Genomic DNA, 21259 nt, shown 5'->3' on the forward strand with positions numbered 1-21259 from the left:
TCCAGTCTGACCACACACAACTTTCTTCACCACTGCACGGGGTAGTGTATACTCCTGTTGAGGTTGATGTAGGAGTAGAGGTTGGAGGTGTAGTAGTGGTGGAAGGCAGAGTTGTTGTTTTTGTTGTAGATGGAGCTGTCGAAGTTAGGATTGTAGTAGTGGGTGTAGGAGTAGTGGTAGAAGGAACTGTTGTTGTTGTTGTTGTCGGGATGTGTGTTGTTGGTGCACATTGACAACATTTCACTCGTATCTCGTAATCGAAGCACTTTTGCTGAAGACCTTGCTTATTGTTTTGACAAATCAGTCCAACGGATGGATTGCAAGTCACGTCTTGGCCAAGCTGAGAGATCTGAAGTCCAGGGTATTGTTTTGCTCTACATTCAACTGCCTCTGGAGCTGAGCAAATGTGATAACCACTAGCAATGATGTTCTTAATGGATTCATTATCTCCACCTTCAGAGCCAGAGGTTGGCTGACCAAGGTTGATCCAGTCTGACCACACACAACTTTCTTCACCACTGCACGGGGTAGTGTATACTCCTGTTGAGGTTGATGTAGGAGTAGAGGTTGGAGGTGTAGTAGTGGTGGAAGGCAGAGTTGTTGTTTTTGTTGTAGATGTAGATGGAGCTGTCGAAGTTAACGTTGTAGAAGTCAGTGTAGGAGTAGTGGTAGAAGGAACTGTTGTTGTTGTTGTCGGGACATGTGTTGTTGGCGCACATTGACAACATTTCACTCGTATCTCGTAATCGAAGCACTTTTGCTGAAGACCTTGCTTATTGTTTTGACAAATCAGTCCAACGGATGGATTGCAAGTCACGTCTTGGCCAAGCTGAGAGATCTGAAGTCCAGGGTATTGTTTTGCTCTACATTCAACTGCCTCTGGAGCTGAGCAAATGTGATAACCACTAGCAATGATGTTCTTAATGGATTCATTATCTCCACCTTCAGAGCCAGAGGTTGGCTGACCAAGGTTGATCCAGTCTGACCACACACAACTTTCTTCACCACTGCACGGGGTAGTGTATACTCCTGTTGAGGTTGATGTAGGAGTAGAGGTTGGAGGTGTAGTAGTGGTGGAAGGCAGAGTTGTTGTTTTTGTTGTAGATGTAGATGGAGCTGTCGAAGTTAGGATTGTAGTAGTGGGTGTAGGAGTAGTGGTAGAAGGAACTGTTGTTGTTGTCGGGATGTGTGTTGTTGGTGCACATTGACAACATTTCACTCGTATCTCGTAATCGAAGCACTTTTGCTGAAGACCTTGCTTATTGTTTTGACAAATCAGTCCAACGGATGGATTGCAAGTCACGTCTTGGCCAAGCTGAGAGATCTGAAGTCCAGGGTATTGTTTTGCTCTACATTCAACTGCCTCTGGAGCTGAGCAAATGTGATAACCACTAGCAATGATGTTCTTAATGGATTCATTATCTCCACCTTCAGAGCCAGAGGTTGGCTGACCAAGGTTGATCCAGTCTGACCACACACAACTTTCTTCACCACTGCACGGGGTAGTGTATACTCCTGTTGAGGTTGATGTAGGAGTAGAGGTTGGAGGTGTAGTAGTGGTGGAAGGCAGAGTTGTTGTTTTTGTTGTAGATGGAGCTGTCGAAGTTAGGATTGTAGTAGTGGGTGTAGGAGTAGTGGTAGAAGGAACTGCTGTTGTTGTTGTTGTCGGGATGTGTGTTGTTGGTGCACATTGACAACATTTCACTCGTATCTCGTAATCGAAGCACTTTTGCTGAAGACCTTGCTTATTGTTTTGACAAATCAGTCCAACGGATGGATTGCAAGTCACGTCTTGGCCAAGCTGAGAGATCTGAAGTCCAGGGTATTGTTTTGCTCTACATTCAACTGCCTCTGGAGCTGAGCAAATGTGATAACCACTAGCAATGATGTTCTTAATGGATTCATTATCTCCACCTTCAGAGCCAGAGGTTGGCTGACCAAGGTTGATCCAGTCTGACCACACACAACTTTCTTCACCACTGCACGGGGTAGTGTATACTCCTGTTGAGGTTGATGTAGGAGTAGAGGTTGGAGGTGTAGTAGTGGTGGAAGGCAGAGTTGTTGTTTTTGTTGTAGATGTAGATGGAGCTGTCGAAGTTAACGTTGTAGAAGTCGGTGTAGGAGTAGTGGTAGAAGGAACTGTTGTTGTTGTCGGGACATGTGTTGTTGGCGCACATTGACAACATTTCACTCGTATCTCGTAATCGAAGCACTTTTGCTGAAGACCTTGCTTATTGTTTTGACAAATCAGTCCAACGGATGGATTGCAAGTCACGTCTTGGCCAAGCTGAGAGATCTGAAGTCCAGGGTATTGTTTTGCTCTACATTCAACTGCCTCTGGAGCTGAGCAAATGTGATAACCACTAGCAATGATGTTCTTAATGGATTCATTATCTCCACCTTCAGAGCCAGAGGTTGGCTGACCAAGGTTGATCCAGTCTGACCACACACAACTTTCTTCACCACTGCACGGGGTAGTGTATACTCCTGTTGAGGTTGATGTAGGAGTAGAGGTTGGAGGTGTAGTAGTGGTGGAAGGCAGAGTTGTTGTTTTTGTTGTAGATGGAGCTGTCGAAGTTAGGATTGTAGTAGTGGGTGTAGGAGTAGTGGTAGAAGGAACTGTTGTTGTTGTTGTTGTCGGGATGTGTGTTGTTGGTGCACATTGACAACATTTCACTCGTATCTCGTAATCGAAGCACTTTTGCTGAAGACCGTGCTTATTGTTTTGACAAATCAGTCCAACGGATGGATTGCAAGTCACGTCTTGGCCAAGCTGAGAGATCTGAAGTCCAGGGTATTGTTTTGCTCTACATTCAACTGCCTCTGGAGCTGAGCAAATGTGATAACCACTAGCAATGATGTTCTTAATGGATTCATTATCTCCACCTTCAGAGCCAGAGGTTGGCTGACCAAGGTTGATCCAGTCTGACCACACACAACTTTCTTCACCACTGCACGGGGTAGTGTATACTCCTGTTGAGGTTGATGTAGGAGTAGAGGTTGGAGGTGTAGTAGTGGTGGAAGGCAGAGTTGTTGTTTTTGTTGTAGATGGAGCTGTCGAAGTTAGGATTGTAGTAGTGGGTGTAGGAGTAGTGGTAGAAGGAACTGTTGTTGTTGTTGTCGGGATGTGTGTTGTTGGTGCACATTGACAACATTTCACTCGTATCTCGTAATCGAAGCACTTTTGCTGAAGACCTTGCTTATTGTTTTGACAAATCAGTCCAACGGATGGATTGCAAGTCACGTCTTGGCCAAGCTGAGAGATCTGAAGTCCAGGGTATTGTTTTGCTCTACATTCAACTGCCTCTGGAGCTGAGCAAATGTGATAACCACTAGCAATGATGTTCTTAATGGATTCATTATCTCCACCTTCAGAGCCAGAGGTTGGCTGACCAAGGTTGATCCAGTCTGACCACACACAACTTTCTTCACCACTGCACGGGGTAGTGTATACTCCTGTTGAGGTTGATGTAGGAGTAGAGGTTGGAGGTGTAGTAGTGGTGGAAGGCAGAGTTGTTGTTTTTGTTGTAGATGTAGATGGAGCTGTCGAAGTTAACGTTGTAGAAGTCGGTGTAGGAGTAGTGGTAGAAGGAACTGTTGTTGTTGTCGGGACATGTGTTGTTGGCGCACATTGACAACATTTCACTCGTATCTCGTAATCGAAGCACTTTTGCTGAAGACCTTGCTTATTGTTTTGACAAATCAGTCCAACGGATGGATTGCAAGTCACGTCTTGGCCAAGCTGAGAGATCTGAAGTCCAGGGTATTGTTTTGCTCTACATTCAACTGCCTCTGGAGCTGAGCAAATGTGATAACCACTAGCAATGATGTTCTTAATGGATTCATTATCTCCACCTTCAGAGCCAGAGGTTGGCTGACCAAGGTTGATCCAGTCTGACCACACACAACTTTCTTCACCACTGCACGGGGTAGTGTATACTCCTGTTGAGGTTGATGTAGGAGTAGAGGTTGGAGGTGTAGTAGTGGTGGAAGGCAGAGTTGTTGTTTTTGTTGTAGATGGAGCTGTCGAAGTTAGGATTGTAGTAGTGGGTGTAGGAGTAGTGGTAGAAGGAACTGTTGTTGTTGTTGTCGGGATGTGTGTTGTTGGTGCACATTGACAACATTTCACTCGTATCTCGTAATCGAAGCACTTTTGCTGAAGACCTTGCTTATTGTTTTGACAAATCAGTCCAACGGATGGATTGCAAGTCACGTCTTGGCCAAGCTGAGAGATCTGAAGTCCAGGGTATTGTTTTGCTCTACATTCAACTGCCTCTGGAGCTGAGCAAATGTGATAACCACTAGCAATGATGTTCTTAATGGATTCATTATCTCCACCTTCAGAGCCAGAGGTTGGCTGACCAAGGTTGATCCAGTCTGACCACACACAACTTTCTTCACCACTGCACGGGGTAGTGTATACTCCTGTTGAGGTTGATGTAGGAGTAGAGGTTGGAGGTGTAGTAGTGGTGGAAGGCAGAGTTGTTGTTTTTGTTGTAGATGGAGCTGTCGAAGTTAGGATTGTAGTAGTGGGTGTAGGAGTAGTGGTAGAAGGAACTGTTGTTGTTGTTGTCGGGATGTGTGTTGTTGGTGCACATTGACAACATTTCACTCGTATCTCGTAATCGAAGCACTTTTGCTGAAGACCTTGCTTATTGTTTTGACAAATCAGTCCAACGGATGGATTGCAAGTCACGTCTTGGCCAAGCTGAGAGATCTGAAGTCCAGGGTATTGTTTTGCTCTACATTCAACTGCCTCTGGAGCTGAGCAAATGTGATAACCACTAGCAATGATGTTCTTAATGGATTCATTATCTCCACCTTCAGAGCCAGAGGTTGGCTGACCAAGGTTGATCCAGTCTGACCACACACAACTTTCTTCACCACTGCACGGGGTAGTGTATACTCCTGTTGAGGTTGATGTAGGAGTAGAGGTTGGAGGTGTAGTAGTGGTGGAAGGCAGAGTTGTTGTTTTTGTTGTAGATGTAGATGGAGCTGTCGAAGTTAACGATTGTAGTAAGTCGGTGTAGGAGTAGTGGTAGAAGGAACTGTTGTTGTTGTTGTCGGGACATATGTTGTTGTGGTCGCACATTGACAACATTTCACTCGTATCTCGTAATCGAAGCACTTTTGCTGAAGACCTTGCTTATTGTTTTGACAAATCAGTCCAACGGATGGATTGCAAGTCACGTCTTGGCCAAGCTGAGAGATCTGAAGTCCAGGGTATTGTTTTGCTCTACATTCAACTGCCTCTGGAGCTGAGCAAATGTGATAACCACTAGCAATGATGTTCTTAATGGATTCATTATCTCCACCTTCAGAGCCAGAGGTTGGCTGACCAAGGTTGATCCAGTCTGACCACACACAACTTTCTTCACCACTGCACGGGGTAGTGTATACTCCTGTTGAGGTTGATGTAGGAGTAGAGGTTGGAGGTGTAGTAGTGGTGGAAGGCAGAGTTGTTGTTTTTGTTGTAGATGGAGCTGTCGAAGTTAGGATTGTAGTAGTGGGTGTAGGAGTAGTGGTAGAAGGAACTGTTGTTGTTGTTGTCGGGATGTGTGTTGTTGGTGCACATTGACAACATTTCACTCGTATCTCGTAATCGAAGCACTTTTGCTGAAGACCTTGCTTATTGTTTTGACAAATCAGTCCAACGGATGGATTGCAAGTCACGTCTTGGCCAAGCTGAGAGATCTGAAGTCCAGGGTATTGTTTTGCTCTACATTCAACTGCCTCTGGAGCTGAGCAAATGTGATAACCACTAGCAATGATGTTCTTAATGGATTCATTATCTCCACCTTCAGAGCCAGAGGTTGGCTGACCAAGGTTGATCCAGTCTGACCACACACAACTTTCTTCACCACTGCACGGGGTAGTGTATACTCCTGTTGAGGTTGATGTAGGAGTAGAGGTTGGAGGTGTAGTAGTGGTGGAAGGCAGAGTTGTTGTTTTTGTTGTAGATGGAGCTGTCGAAGTTAGGATTGTAGTAGTGGGTGTAGGAGTAGTGGTAGAAGGAACTGTTGTTGTTGTTGTTGTCGGGATGTGTGTTGTTGGTGCACATTGACAACATTTCACTCGTATCTCGTAATCGAAGCACTTTTGCTGAAGACCGTGCTTATTGTTTTGACAAATCAGTCCAACGGATGGATTGCAAGTCACGTCTTGGCCAAGCTGAGAGATCTGAAGTCCAGGGTATTGTTTTGCTCTACATTCAACTGCCTCTGGAGCTGAGCAAATGTGATAACCACTAGCAATGATGTTCTTAATGGATTCATTATCTCCACCTTCAGAGCCAGAGGTTGGCTGACCAAGGTTGATCCAGTCTGACCACACACAACTTTCTTCACCACTGCACGGGGTAGTGTATACTCCTGTTGAGGTTGATGTAGGAGTAGAGGTTGGAGGTGTAGTAGTGGTGGAAGGCAGAGTTGTTGTTTTTGTTGTAGATGGAGCTGTCGAAGTTAGGATTGTAGTAGTGGGTGTAGGAGTAGTGGTAGAAGGAACTGTTGTTGTTGTTGTCGGGATGTGTGTTGTTGGTGCACATTGACAACATTTCACTCGTATCTCGTAATCGAAGCACTTTTGCTGAAGACCTTGCTTATTGTTTTGACAAATCAGTCCAACGGATGGATTGCAAGTCACGTCTTGGCCAAGCTGAGAGATCTGAAGTCCAGGGTATTGTTTTGCTCTACATTCAACTGCCTCTGGAGCTGAGCAAATGTGATAACCACTAGCAATGATGTTCTTAATGGATTCATTATCTCCACCTTCAGAGCCAGAGGTTGGCTGACCAAGGTTGATCCAGTCTGACCACACACAACTTTCTTCACCACTGCACGGGGTAGTGTATACTCCTGTTGAGGTTGATGTAGGAGTAGAGGTTGGAGGTGTAGTAGTGGTGGAAGGCAGAGTTGTTGTTTTTGTTGTAGATGGAGCTGTCGAAGTTAGGATTGTAGTAGTGGGTGTAGGAGTAGTGGTAGAAGGAACTGTTGTTGTTGTTGTCGGGATGTGTGTTGTTGGTGCACATTGACAACATTTCACTCGTATCTCGTAATCGAAGCACTTTTGCTGAAGACCTTGCTTATTGTTTTGACAAATCAGTCCAACGGATGGATTGCAAGTCACGTCTTGGCCAAGCTGAGAGATCTGAAGTCCAGGGTATTGTTTTGCTCTACATTCAACTGCCTCTGGAGCTGAGCAAATGTGATAACCACTAGCAATGATGTTCTTAATGGATTCATTATCTCCACCTTCAGAGCCAGAGGTTGGCTGACCAAGGTTGATCCAGTCTGACCACACACAACTTTCTTCACCACTGCACGGGGTAGTGTATACTCCTGTTGAGGTTGATGTAGGAGTAGAGGTTGGAGGTGTAGTAGTGGTGGAAGGCAGAGTTGTTGTTTTTGTTGTAGATGTAGATGGAGCTGTCGAAGTTAACGTTGTAGAAGTCGGTGTAGGAGTAGTGGTAGAAGGAACTGTTGTTGTTGTTGTCGGGACATGTGTTGTTGGCGCACATTGACAACATTTCACTCGTATCTCGTAATCGAAGCACTTTTGCTGAAGACCTTGCTTATTGTTTTGACAAATCAGTCCAACGGATGGATTGCAAGTCACGTCTTGGCCAAGCTGAGAGATCTGAAGTCCAGGGTATTGTTTTGCTCTACATTCAACTGCCTCTGGAGCTGAGCAAATGTGATAACCACTAGCAATGATGTTCTTAATGGATTCATTATCTCCACCTTCAGAGCCAGAGGTTGGCTGACCAAGGTTGATCCAGTCTGACCACACACAACTTTCTTCACCACTGCACGGGGTAGTGTATACTCCTGTTGAGGTTGATGTAGGAGTAGAGGTTGGAGGTGTAGTAGTGGTGGAAGGCAGAGTTGTTGTTTTTGTTGTAGATGGAGCTGTCGAAGTTAGGATTGTAGTAGTGGGTGTAGGAGTAGTGGTAGAAGGAACTGTTGTTGTTGTTGTCGGGATGTGTGTTGTTGGTGCACATTGACAACATTTCACTCGTATCTCGTAATCGAAGCACTTTTGCTGAAGACCTTGCTTATTGTTTTGACAAATCAGTCCAACGGATGGATTGCAAGTCACGTCTTGGCCAAGCTGAGAGATCTGAAGTCCAGGGTATTGTTTTGCTCTACATTCAACTGCCTCTGGAGCTGAGCAAATGTGATAACCACTAGCAATGATGTTCTTAATTGATTCATTATCTCCACCTTCAGAGCCAGAGGTTGGCTGACCAAGGTTGATCCAGTCTGACCACACACAACTTTCTTCACCACTGCACGGGGTAGTGTATACTCCTGTTGAGGTTGATGTAGGAGTAGAGGTTGGAGGTGTAGTAGTGGTGGAAGGCAGAGTTGTTGTTTTTGTTGTAGATGGAGCTGTCGAAGTTAGGATTGTAGTAGTGGGTGTAGGAGTAGTGGCCCAAGGAACTGTTGTTGATATGGTAGCTGGAGCAGTCGATGTCAACATTGTAGTAGTGGGTGTTGTAGTGGTGGTAGGAGTTGTAGTTGTGGTCAGAGGTTGAGTTGAGGTTGGAGGAGTAGTGATTGTCATTGGTTTACTTGTTATTGTAGTTAAAGTGGATGTTGACATTGTTGTAGTTGTGACAGTAGGTGTAGTTTCTTGTGTTGTAGTGTGACATTTCACAGTCTTACAACATTTGACCTTAATTTCATAGTCAAGGCATATTGGAGGAATACCTTGATCTTTGTTCTGGCATATTAATCCAACCTTCGTATTACATTCTACCTTCTGTCCTAATTCAGACAATGGGACCCCTGGATATCGCACTGCTTGGCATATGACATCTACTGGTTTTTCACAAATATCTTTCCCAGATTCTATAATCTTTTTAATTGATTCATTGTCGCCACCCCCAGGACCAAATTGAGGATAGTCCACATTATACCAAGGTGACCACTCACAAACTGTGCAGGTAGGGGTTTTTGTAGTCAACGTGGTTGTTGATAAAGTGGAGGTGGTTGCTGTTGTAGTTGTTGTTGTCTTCGTAACAGGTGGTCTTGTAGTTGTTGGTGAAATGGTTGTAGGCTTAGATGTGCAAAGATTTTCATCACAGCAGAGGACTCGAACTTGGTAGTTAAAGCACAGTGGGAATGGGCCTGACTGGTCTTCATTTCTGCAAGTCAACCCTTCTGCTACATTACACTGCACCACTTGGCCTACTTGGCTTATGCTAACATTTGGGTACTTCTCGGCTCTGCATTGGATCTTGCTTGGCTTCTCACATATATCGTGTCCCTCTGCTCTTATGTTGTTGTAGGTTTCAGAGTCTCCTCCTGGAGTTCCAAGTGTAGGGAATGTGGTATCAAACCATTGTGACCACACACATGGATATCCACATGTAGTAGTGAAGGTTGTTGGAGACGCTGTTGTCTCTGTTGAAGATGTGGCTGGCTCTATAGAATCAGGGTATACATTACAGTTAGTCAGTTAAATACAAAAATATAAAAATACCTTTTCTTCTTTTAGAGTGGTGGTAATGTAACACAATCTAAGGAAGGTGCCTAGTTAGCAATGTCTTCAGCCATTTTGATCATAAGAGATACTTGCTGTAGTGTTCACACTTCATATGCAACAATGGTGGCTGGTGGAACTTTAAACAGAGAGGACGGGCTCATAGTAATAACTGGAATGGAATAAATGGAATGGTCTCAAACACAAACACCTGATTTCCTTGTGTTTGACACCATTCCATTTACTCTTTCCCACTCATTATTATGAGCCGTCCTCCCCTCATCAGCCTACTCTGATATATAACCAAGTCATACTAGTCACTAGTCACTCAAGCATCAGTTTCAGGTACCCACCAGTTGGCGTTGGTGTTGAGAAAGTGAAAACATTTGTTGTCACTGTAGAGAATGATGTAGAGGTAGGAACATTCGTAGATGGAGTTGGATGAGATGGAATAGAAGTTGTTGGAGTTGTAGTTGAACATGGGTACATGTCCCTGTGAATGGTTCCATTCTTCCCACAAACTGCTGTCATACAGCTGCTATGTCCATCTGTTGTATCGTATATGATATGCCCATAGGGGTATTTGTTCCCATTGTAGGTGCAAGTGCAAGCTGAAATGATAAGATATATTTTAGGGTACTGGAATGTTGAAAACATTATTAATGTGTTTTTGTTTTTGTTCAGGGATGCATTCATACCTTGTACATCGTATTTGCAGTCAACTGTCACGGAATTACAATAGCTTTGGAAAAAGAAACATTTACAATTCTACTTAGTTTAATTTTTGACATTCAAACAAAGTTACGGTGTTCACAATTTTAGCCAAGACCAAGATTCTCTGTATTACTAAAGACATACCATGTCTGGCAGTTTTCTGTGGTCGGTACTTTTTCTCCATTATTGTAGTGTTTTCCATCTCTGCCATAGCAGCCACACTGCTCCTTCTCCACACACTTCATTATATCTTCATCAAAGAAAGGTTGAGCAGGAGGACATTTTGGATAGCAACCTAAAGAAGAAGAAAAATATTCAAATATTAATGATCAAAAAGTAATTGATTGATAGAGGTAATTTAAAGCTAGAATCTTTTGTTGCTACAGCAATTTTTTGACCTATAAATGAATAATATATACCCATTAATTCTTGAAGAATATAACTTATAAATGCCTCCTGAGCTTAGTTCAACTGTCGTACCCCATAAGAACCCAAAATACATGTTTGTTTTACCACAATGTTTGTAAACAATACAAATTAAGTCAAACACTGTGTAGCCTCAAAACATGGTTAAAACAATAATTTTTATATCATGAATGGTCAGCCCTTGCATCCATAGCCCTGTATGAATTTGAGAGTGAATACAATTCTCCTGGGCCATCTCTCAGCTTTTTACCGAAACAGAGGCGGGGTGGCGACTTTGTTACTGTTTCATTTAAGGACTCTAGCTTTAACATTAAATAAATAATAAGTACATGTTATGGAAAATTGTTGTTGCCCAAAATAGATCCTAAATTAATGTCTACTGTACCTTCAAGAGGTGGTATCTGAGTGGAGCAGCTCCCGGAAGGATTCCTGCAGGTCTTCATACACTGAGCTCCACATGCCTTGTAGTGCCACTCACATTCTCCAGGGGTGTTGTAGTAATCACAGAACAGTGCTGTATGTGATGGACAAAAGCTCTCTGTAAGTATTATCTTCAATTTGGTTTAAACTGAGTGGATTAAGCATATTTTTATGTCAGCACTTAAATTAATTGAACATTTCGAAACTCACGGCAGATTTGTGGGCTTCTCCAGGCTATGCAGGCTCCAGCCTCATTACAGGCCTCTGCATAAGCTGCCACAGCGGTACAGAAACACTCACAGTCTCCACCACTGTCGCAAGCACATGAGTCTGTCACACAAGCATCATAGAAAGAAGAGGGGTCCACCTAATTGGAGAACATAATTTAGTCAACATGATCATATAAAATTCCAAAACATTCAGTGAACGACTAAAGTCTAAACCTACTTTAGAATGGCAGTCTGCGAAAACTTTGCTCTGTATGATGCTGCACTGCTTCTGTGACCAAGACTGCCTGTAAGGGTTGGCAGTACAGGGGCTCCTTTTGCTCTTTGCATCGGGGCAGCTTGCAGAGACTTTCCAGCTGTTTCCAAAGTCGAGAGAATTGACAACAACTGCCTGGCTCCTGGTAGTGAAGTCATTGTTTGCGTTGCCATCATAGTTTCCACACAGACCACAGACATGTCCCTGAAGAGGACATAGCATTAGATTCAGTTGAATGATAAAAAGGAGTCATAACAGACTTGTGAATATCGGTTAATGGAATACTAGAAACATATTTTAATATCTCATTTGTCATCCAATCAAGGTTGAAATGTACCTTGAACTGTGGGTTAAGTTTGATGAACATGCTTGTTTTCCTGTCCCACATGAGAATCAAACCATTATTGGCTTCAATCACAAGGTAGATGCCCATTGTGCGAATCTGGTAAGGAACCGCCTCCCCTGTATTTCTCTCAACGACTTGGTAGTTCCCTTCTGTCAGGATTAATTCATTGTTCTGAAAGAGATTTTAAAAAAAATATAAATTTATCTAATTACTGATTATGTTATAATGTATGCTATAATGTGTTTTTTTTTGCCTAGCCTCATGAAGCTTTGATGTGTGTATTTTGTAATGTCTGCTTTATATTATGTATGTATTTATGTATGTATGTATGCATATATGTATGTATGTATGTATGACTGAAAAGTAGTAGTCTTGGCTTCAGTAATGGTATGTGCCAGGCAGGAAGCAGGAATCTAGTTACCCCCAGGAAGAGCTTGATGGCCTTGGAGCAGGTGGTGCCTGTTGTTCCACAAGGGATGTTCTCAGTGATGACTCTGAAGCTGCCATTGGCATTGTTGTTTCCACAGTAGTCCTGTTTAAGGTAGACTCAATTTCAGTCATAAATGTAACAACAGCCAACACAGTATTATGGTGGATGGTACATTATCTCCAACCACACGTGGTAAGTCAATCATTGAAATAATGAAAAGGTTCATCTCGTTGGGAATGCTACAGTAGCATTCACAAAGCAACAGCAGATAATGTCCAAACAGTTTCAAATATTGCTTTTAAGACTCCCCAGAAACACCTACAGTATATACCTTTAAAAAATGAACACAAACCCTTATTGGTCATCATGTATTAATACTTAACCAATAAAACAAATAATATTGGTGTTGATCACTTAGACTATCACGTTACCCTGCAAGCATACCTTTGTAAGAGTGTATTCACAGTCTCCTTCGAAAGTGAATCGTTTCCCGTCAAAAGTAATGTAGTGTCCATCTCCATAAATGGCACAGGTTCCATGGCACAGGTTAGTTGTGCACTGCCATTTTCTGTCTTTACAAGTGCTGAAAGTGGCAAAAACAGATATTAAACTGAAGTCTTAATTGGTTTAAAACCCCAAATGAGGCAAGATGAGCTTACCAGGTATTGCAGTCGACCTTGATTCTGTCTCCTGGTTGGTAAGTAGCTGCATTGTGAGAACAAGGACAAAGGTCTGGCATGATGCAGCCTCCTTTTCCATCGGATACCAGTCCAGAGGGACACATACAGCCTGAAATGCACTCTGTGCTGATCTGTAAAGTGAAAATTATTGATTTGAAAATCTGTTGTGTAAAAATGGTGTAAACTATAAGTTAATCTGGTTCCCAGAAAGTTCCGCCCAAATGCGTGAAGATTCTGGTGGACCAAAAGGTCAAACTTGGCCTTTGTTAGCCATTAGTCAATACAGAGAGACCAGGAGAAACTCCCAGCGCATAGGTATTGGCTTATTCGGCTTAATCTACCAAACAATCATCTCCCACAAAACCTTCCCAATAACCTTCCCCCATACACTAGCACATCACAAGCACAGAGCCACGCCTCGCAGTCGTGTGATTCGCTCAAATTAAATGATGGCAAATACTTTACTCAATAAGGAAACTCCCATAGAACTATATGATCACTCCCACTAAGGACAAAATGGAATCGTTAATGTACCAGGCTTATATACGCTGTGCACAATAGCTAGGAGACTATGTTAAATTTACCAATATATAAAAAACTGAAAGTTTATATTTTACACTTGATTTTTATTCACAATCCTTTGGCCATTAGATACACTGAGTGTAGAAACAATACGAACACCTGCTCTTTCAATAACATAGACTGACCAGGGGAATCCAGCTGAAAGCATTGATCCCTTATTGATGTCAATTGTTAAATCCACTTCAATAAGTGTAGATGAAGAGGAGGAGACAGGTTGAAGAAGGATTTTCAAGCCATTAGACAATTGAGACGGATTGTGTATTCATATCAATATTAGGAAAGTGTTCTTAATATTTTGTACACAGGTTTATATCCGCTGTGTGAAATGGCCTGGAGACGAAGTAAATAGGGGACTTACACAGGCCATATCCAGAATATTGCAGCTCTTCTGACACTCTAACCCTCTCACTCCTGGGCTTGCACTGGAGCAGTTGACGAAAACCATTGGTGCAACACATGCTGTGGAAATAAAGGGAATTCATGTATCATGACTCTGTTGTGTCTTTCACAAAATCAATATGCTCTGTAAAGTGTGTACTAGGATGGAGAGATGATAATTCAACATGCACATAGCCTGGTTATGTTGCCAATTGCATACTACTACCACACACCACATGTGTATATAGGATTTGACAGAGTGCCATTAAAAGAATAGACTTATTTCAAATTCAGTGTTGCCTGGCACAGTACAATATCTCAAAATTGTGAGATGTTTTGACAATTTATATACATGAACTTACATGGATGATCAGGTGAATCTCCAATACAATGGAGTTTGCCCTCCTTGCAGGTGCTGAAATAAAATGATGTTAATGGTACTTGAATGTCCCTATGCTCACTGCAGGAAAGCAAGGCCCAAGGCCCTTGGTTCATAAAGTCCAAAAAATATGCCTTTAAAATAAAATGTGTTGTGAATGACATTGATATGCAGTTTGAGTATAGGTAGGTAAATAACTCGGTCCATACCACATGGTTCCATCCTTGCTGATGACCTCTCCAGGGGACACCACTGAGCCCTTGTAATAACAAGGGCAGCTGGCTGGTGCAACACACTTGCCCTCATCATCCAGGTAGGTTCCCTCAGAACAGACACACCCATCCACAGACTCGAAGGTGATTGAACAGGTAAAGTCAGAGTCGCTGTAGCAACGGCAGGAGCGATCACTGCTTTTTATGCTGTAGCTGTAGACCATGGTGCTAGGGCACGAGGTGGAGTATTTGTCTGGGGATGGCAACAATTACTGTTAGATGTAAATATTTATCATATTTGTATCTTATTCTCCCACAATTGACACATCTTCTTAGGTATTATGGTGTGATTGTCACTCACTGCAGATAGTGTCTCTCCAGCCGCTGAGCTGGATACCCTCGGCAGCACAAGCGTGGACATAAGAGGAGACGGCAGCACACATGCAGTCCTCACTCTTCTCACAGTTACAGCTGTCATACATGCAGTTCTGAATAGAAAACCACAGTCAGAACAGCATCCATATTATACTGTACAATATTTTTAATTAGTTGTGTGTGCATAATATGCACAAACACTGTGCAGAAAACAATATTTAACAGCAAGCAAAATTATTCTCAATTGCCCCAGAACAAATGTAATCACATGATACATACATTTGTGTATTAGATATGCTCATGAAATATTCAGAAATGAATAGTATGGGGATGGGGTCTCACGTCTTTGTACATGTCTGGGCTTATTGCTGTGTGGCATGGAGCAAACAACCCTTTAGGATCAGCCAGCTGAGAGCACCAGTGCTGGGCATACTTCTCTGAAATAGTGAAAAAATAAACCACATGAATTAGTTAGGCCAACTTTAAGAAACACTTGCACCATTCTCCATAACAATTAAAACAGACATGGAAAGGGGATTAACCATGCAGCTACCATTGTCAAGACTTAAGCTGCAGGGGCTTTCAAAGCTACTCTTGATGTCTGGGCAGCTGGCTCGTGTTTTCCAGGTGTTTGCAAAACCAATGGCTGTGCCCTCAGTCACTCCACTCAGGACCTTGAAATCATCTCCTTGGTTGTTGTTGAAGTTTCCACAAAGACCTGTAGGGTGAACATGTATTTATGTACAGGGAAAATAAATCATTCCCAGAACATGAACACCTCAGTGGACTGTGGTGGTTGGTCAACGGATGATGAGACATACCACAAGTTCTCTGCTGCCAAACGGTGCTTGCAGCAATATAGACCTGCATGATTGGTGAGAGTTGGATTTCCAACTGGAGGCCAAAGGTGGTCTGGACGATGATGAAAAATGAGGAGGCTCTGAAAATAGTTACTCCAGCTATAAGGAACAAAGTGGGAAGAGGAAGGAGTAAGATTCAGCATTATGATGTTAAGTAAAATATGTGTCAGTGTTGAATGATAAAGCTACATCGCCATCACGACATTCCCATTTATCATAATGTATTCCCCATACAATGATGTGCTTACCTGTAGGACACAAATGTCATATATGCCTAGTCACGACTACATTGAGATGACGGTATGTTTATTGTGCAACTCTAACTTACCAACAGAAAAGGGCAGCTGAGAATAGATTCCATTTACAAAGGCTTTTCCATTGGGTTGTATGTTGATCACCTGCGTAGAGGGGCATTGTGTATCCATATTCTTATTCATGATATTCAAATTATACATTAAAGTCTAAAACCTAACAACATTAGGGGAAAAACATCTACTGCAGTCAAAGGCTGAGAGCATGTCAGTCAAAGAATACTTACAGTGGCTCCTTCTGAGAGGGACAGGGTAACAGCCTTTAGACAAGTCTCACTGTCAGAAAGCCCACACTGCACCAGATCACCCAGTACAGTGAATTGCATCCCATCACAGTCCTGAAAAAAACATGAATAAGTTGTTACAAATATTTGCCTTAATAAAAGGAAAAATCAATATCTCAGTGTAAAACAAGAGACAGAGTAAACATGAACAACCCAGATTTCTCCATAGATAAACGTATGAATGCAGGATGAATAGTATTGTCCCAACTCTGTTCCTGGAGAGCTACTCTCCTGTAGGTTTTTGCTCCATCCCCAGTTGTAACTAACCTGATTCAGCTCATCAACCAGCTAATTAGTAGAATCAGGTGCCCTAAATTAGGGTTGGAGTGAAAACCTACAGGACGGTAGCACTCCAGGAACATGGTTGGAGAGCCCTGTTCTATATAGTTTGATTACAATGTTCATCATAAACCTGGATTTGTTAGAAGAAAAGTAAAGAAGCTGGAGACAAAGCTGTAATACAGACATAATAACTACAAAAAAAGTTGACAAGTTGTAAGATGTCTTATGTGGATGAGATTGATGCACACAGATCTTTGGTGAGGAAACTGCATATTGACCTTGGTCAGAACATAAGAGCAGTCCCCATGGAAGGTGTAGGCTTTTCCATCATAGGTGTTGATGTGGGATCCTCCCTCCACAGCACAGGTGCCAGGACAGTCCTTGTCCACACACTTCCACTGACCACCAGCACAGGAGCTAAGGGCAACATATCAATTATTCAATGGAACTTACAAATTGTCACTGCTGGAATAAATTTTAGACTCAAGTCAAAATTCTTAGCCTGGTTTTCTTACCAATCTTTACAAGTGCTTGAATAAGACTCTCCGGGTGCGTAGGTTTTTCCATTGTGGCGGCAGGAGCATTGACTCAAGGAGATACAACCATTCTTGTTGACGTCATCAAAAACGGTTCCTTTGGGTGAGAGCATACATGTGTTTATTATGTCTCCATCCCAACATACTGCCCTACATAGGCAACACCTAGTAACTATGTTACTAGTTACAACACCTAGTAACTAAAATCTGAATTCAAAGTATTTTTCTGTCTAGACAGACAATAATTTCTGACACTCTGGCTTGTTTGTGTCAGGAAACTAAATACCACATGAATCAGATAATATACCTGGCCATTACAACAGATCAAAGATTTTTGACCAAATGTGTAGTTGCCTTTGTAACGCAACATAGTCCGGTCCACAATATGCAATCAATTGCTTTGCATTCTATCAGTATACAGTCTGCTACATTCCAATGCATTTTATCACATCTCTTTGAAGAAGAGGATGTGCAGAGAATGTTTAAATATGTCTGCCTACCTGGAGGACAAAAGCAGCCATCTGAGCAGTGTTCCTCACACAGCTGGCCTCTCTCAGGGTTGGAGCAGGTGTCAACACAGGGGTTTCCACACTCCTGGTACTCCATGTTGAAGGGGCATGTCTTATCTGCAAAAATAAGGTTATTTCAAAATATTAGTATACTGTTGCAACTAACCAATGTGCGATTAGATTTTTGATATGGGGAGTAATGGCATGCTTACAGCAGAACTGTTCAGTCCTCCATTGTTTTGGCTTCCCCCCTGCGTGAACACACTGACGGGAGTACTCTGAGATGGTGTTGCACAGGCAGAAGGAGTTGGTGCTGTTATCACAGTGGCACAGGTCAGATACACAGGCCTCAACAAATGAGTCGATGGCCAACAAGTCCTTACAGCTGCTGAAGGCAGGACCGGAGAGCAACTGCTCACAAATTGGTTTCTATCAAACAAAAACAGAGAGATGTTATAATTAGGACATATACAGTGGAGTCTGAAATTATTGACACCCTTGATAAAAACGAGTAGAAAGGACTGTATAAAATAAATAATTCAAAAATGTAACGATATTGTATGCAAAACAAATTTGGGATTTTTTTCAATTTTATATTAATACAATTGCTTCTAGAAAGAGATTTTGTCTAAAAAGTAATACAAAAAAATCTCTAAAAGGTAGGGGTCAAAATTATTGACATCGTTGTTTTCACTATCTTTCAATACCTCACCTTGCAAGGAAAACTGCAATAATCCTTTTTTTAAATGTTTTATGAGTTGAAGAACACATTAGGAGCACAGGAGGTTGGTGGGAACTTGATTGGGGAGGACGGGTTCGTGGTAATGGCTAGAGCGGAATTAGTGGAATGGTATCAAATACATCAAACACATGTTCTCCATGTGTTTGATGCCATCTCCATTATGGCATCAAACACTCCGTTCCAGCTCCGTTCCAGCTATTATTACGAGCCGTCTTTACCTCAGCAGCCTCCACTGATTAGGATCCTTGATAATCATCGTCTGTTCTTATGGACGGCCTTTAATTCAAACCACAGATTTTCAGTGGGTTTCAAAGAGAGACTGAGATGGCCATTGCAAAAAGGGGCTATTTTGCAGTCTCCGAACTTGACACCCATTGAAAATCTGTGGTTTGAATTGAAGGGCAGTCCATAAGCACAGACAAAGGATATCAAGGATTTGGAAGGATTCTTTATGGAGGAATGGTTTAAAATCCCTCCCAATATGTTCTCCAACTCATAAAACATTTTTAGAAAAAGGCTCAGTCCTATTATTCTCTCAAGGTATTGAAAGGTATTGAAAACAGGGGTGTCAATAATTTTGACCCCTGACCGGAGAGAAAGAAAATATGACTTTTAAACAAAATCTCTTTCTCAGAGCAATTGTATTAGTATAAAATAATATATTTTTCAAAGAAATGGAGCATATATACTGTAGCAGTATACAGTATAGTCATTTTTGCTAATCTTTATCAAGGGAGTCAGTCATTTCGGACCCCACATGTTGTTAAGTACACAGCAGCCTAGCCAATATCCCTATTCTTATCATAAGCGATAAAGTTTAACCTACCAGATTGGGGCATTTATGATTCGAAGGTAGTGTATTTTCAGTACAGCTTTCAGTTGGACCATCCAATTTCCAGAAGTTTCCGAAGTCGACAGGGGACAATTTCATACCTTTGGCATAAAAATAAATCAAATTATTGTTGAATGTCAACTGTATTCCAAATAATAGGCAATGGTTGATGTGTTGATAGTGTCAGTGAAAATGTACCATGGCTATAGAACTCATCAAATTGTTGAACTCCATTAAAATCTCCACATAGACCACAGGTCTTGTTTCTGAATTTGATGTCCATCTCCACCTGAAATAGAAGACCATTAGACATTTTAGGGCGACAGTTTACCTCCATAACCGCATAACACTCGACAAAAACGGGAAATGACTGTAACAAAACGAACATTTAACCGCAGTGATAACCTATTACTTAAAATAACTTTAGATTAGTACTACCTATAGTCATTCCAAATGCCTACATTCATTCCAAGTGCCCACCACAGCACAGGCCTTCAAATGTATACATTAACCACACTGCAAAAACCTAACTCCACAACAGAAATATTCATAAATGCATAATTGTTGTACTACCAAGAAGGAATCCTCCTGGTTCCATATGGCTACCAATCCCAGTTTTGCTTTGATCTTGATGTGGGAGGGAGTCTCTTCAATGAGAATACCAGACTGGCTGAATGGTAAGGTGGCACTGGAGGAAGAGGAAGACAAAGCATTAGATTTAACTAGAACTTAGTCAGACCAACCAATTTTACATTAGCTCAATTGACTTCATTTTAAGACATTTTCATTAGTAGTACAAAAACAGCAATCTCATCTCAATCACTGTAAAAATGTGCTGGAGCATAATTACACAGTATAAAGTTGCGTCTAATCTTTTAAGTCAAAGTGACTGGGACAACAATATGACCTCCAACTACTTGAGCACTGATTGAGAAATACAGCTACATGAGAAATTCTTGACGAACTTACTTCTTCCCATTAACAACAACGGAACCCTTGGATAGCTCCACCACTGCGCCATCCAGCTTCATGGTGATCCTGCTAATGGTGGGCTGGTGGTCCACCACCTGCCGCCTCATCTGGATGTTGAAATCCTCATAACTGCTATGGCACAGTGAGGTCACAACATAGTTGCAGGTGGAGGGGAGCTGAAAGATGTCTCCGTCAAATGTCTTGAAGTGGTAGTTACCCCATGTGCTGCAGACCTGGCCATTATGTATAGGACTCACTCCTGAGGAAACGGATAACCAATTCAGCTATGATAGCATACAATTCAGCAGGTTTTATCTTTAGATACAGAGAAAGAAATGAGTAGACAACGGGGAGCAGAATTATTTCAAACTTTTGCCCCTTGTAAGATCTTGCTTTTAACTAGTAGTCCATTGGTTGACTGCAAGATTGGCCTCACTCACTCACCATAAGAGTCTACTGACACACCCGTGTGTCAATCTCATTAACATCATGAAAACATCCTCATCAAAATCTGTCAGTTTAAGCTAAAGATCTGTTTTTTTGCATGGGCTCTCTGTCTGTAGCGTCCGAACCGTTTGGTCTACGACCCCCACAAGTGTCACGGGACACGTCTGATGTCAGTACCACCGATGTGCCAACCTCTGTCTGTAGCGTCAGAACCGTTTGGTCTACGACCCCCATAAGTGTCACGGGACTCGTCTGATGTCAGTACCACCGATGTGCCAACCTCTGTCTGTAGCGTCCGAACCGTTTGGTCTACGACCCCCACAAGTGTCACGGGACTCGTCTGATGTCAGTACCACCGATGTGCCAACCTCTGTCTGTAGCGTCCGAACCGTTTGGTCTACGACCCCCACAAGTGTCACGGGACTCGTCTGATGTCAGTACCACCGATGTGCCAACCTCTGTCTGTAGCGTCAGAACCGTTTGGTCTACGACCCCCATAAGTGTCACGGGACTCGTCTGATGTCAGTACCACCGATGTGCCAACCTCTGTCTGTAGCGTCCGAACCGTTTGGT

General features: G+C 42.4%; 1 protein-coding gene across 1 annotated transcript in view; it reads right to left on the reverse strand.

Annotated features, from left to right (window-relative positions):
• The window catches only part of LOC120052695, a 40245-nt gene extending 19325 nt beyond the window's left edge, over nt 1-20920 (reverse strand). The window contains exons 1-44 of the mRNA XM_038999758.1: nt 20864-20920; nt 20237-20523; nt 19841-19955; nt 19466-19556; nt 19262-19368; nt 17906-18122; nt 17685-17810; nt 17164-17281; nt 16927-17065; nt 16310-16420; nt 16100-16169; nt 15733-15870; nt 15465-15629; nt 15254-15348; nt 14898-15024; nt 14534-14789; nt 14313-14360; nt 13926-14034; nt 12965-13116; nt 12750-12888; nt 12297-12407; nt 11867-12046; nt 11494-11733; nt 11257-11413; nt 11012-11140; nt 10345-10495; nt 8286-8459; nt 7803-7958; nt 7314-7475; nt 6831-6986; nt 6348-6503; nt 5862-6017; nt 5379-5534; nt 4885-4995; nt 4402-4557; nt 3919-4074; nt 3433-3594; nt 2950-3105; nt 2464-2619; nt 1978-2139; nt 1492-1650; nt 1006-1167; nt 517-678; nt 31-186 (exon numbers count right to left, since the gene is read on the reverse strand). Coding sequence (XP_038855686.1) covers nt 31-186; nt 517-678; nt 1006-1167; nt 1492-1650; nt 1978-2139; nt 2464-2619; nt 2950-3105; nt 3433-3594; nt 3919-4074; nt 4402-4557; nt 4885-4995; nt 5379-5534; nt 5862-6017; nt 6348-6503; nt 6831-6986; nt 7314-7475; nt 7803-7958; nt 8286-8459; nt 10345-10495; nt 11012-11140; nt 11257-11413; nt 11494-11733; nt 11867-12046; nt 12297-12407; nt 12750-12888; nt 12965-13116; nt 13926-14034; nt 14313-14360; nt 14534-14789; nt 14898-15024; nt 15254-15348; nt 15465-15629; nt 15733-15870; nt 16100-16169; nt 16310-16420; nt 16927-17065; nt 17164-17281; nt 17685-17810; nt 17906-18122; nt 19262-19368; nt 19466-19556; nt 19841-19955; nt 20237-20523; nt 20864-20920 — 6449 coding nt within the window. The remainder of the gene's footprint in view (nt 1-30; nt 187-516; nt 679-1005; nt 1168-1491; nt 1651-1977; nt 2140-2463; nt 2620-2949; nt 3106-3432; nt 3595-3918; nt 4075-4401; nt 4558-4884; nt 4996-5378; nt 5535-5861; nt 6018-6347; nt 6504-6830; nt 6987-7313; nt 7476-7802; nt 7959-8285; nt 8460-10344; nt 10496-11011; nt 11141-11256; nt 11414-11493; nt 11734-11866; nt 12047-12296; nt 12408-12749; nt 12889-12964; nt 13117-13925; nt 14035-14312; nt 14361-14533; nt 14790-14897; nt 15025-15253; nt 15349-15464; nt 15630-15732; nt 15871-16099; nt 16170-16309; nt 16421-16926; nt 17066-17163; nt 17282-17684; nt 17811-17905; nt 18123-19261; nt 19369-19465; nt 19557-19840; nt 19956-20236; nt 20524-20863) is intronic.
• Between the last annotated feature and the right edge of the window lie 339 nt (nt 20921-21259).

This window comes from Salvelinus namaycush, chromosome 1, assembly GCF_016432855.1.
Source record: "Salvelinus namaycush isolate Seneca chromosome 1, SaNama_1.0, whole genome shotgun sequence".
NCBI classification, from domain to species: Eukaryota; Metazoa; Chordata; class Actinopteri; order Salmoniformes; family Salmonidae; genus Salvelinus; species Salvelinus namaycush.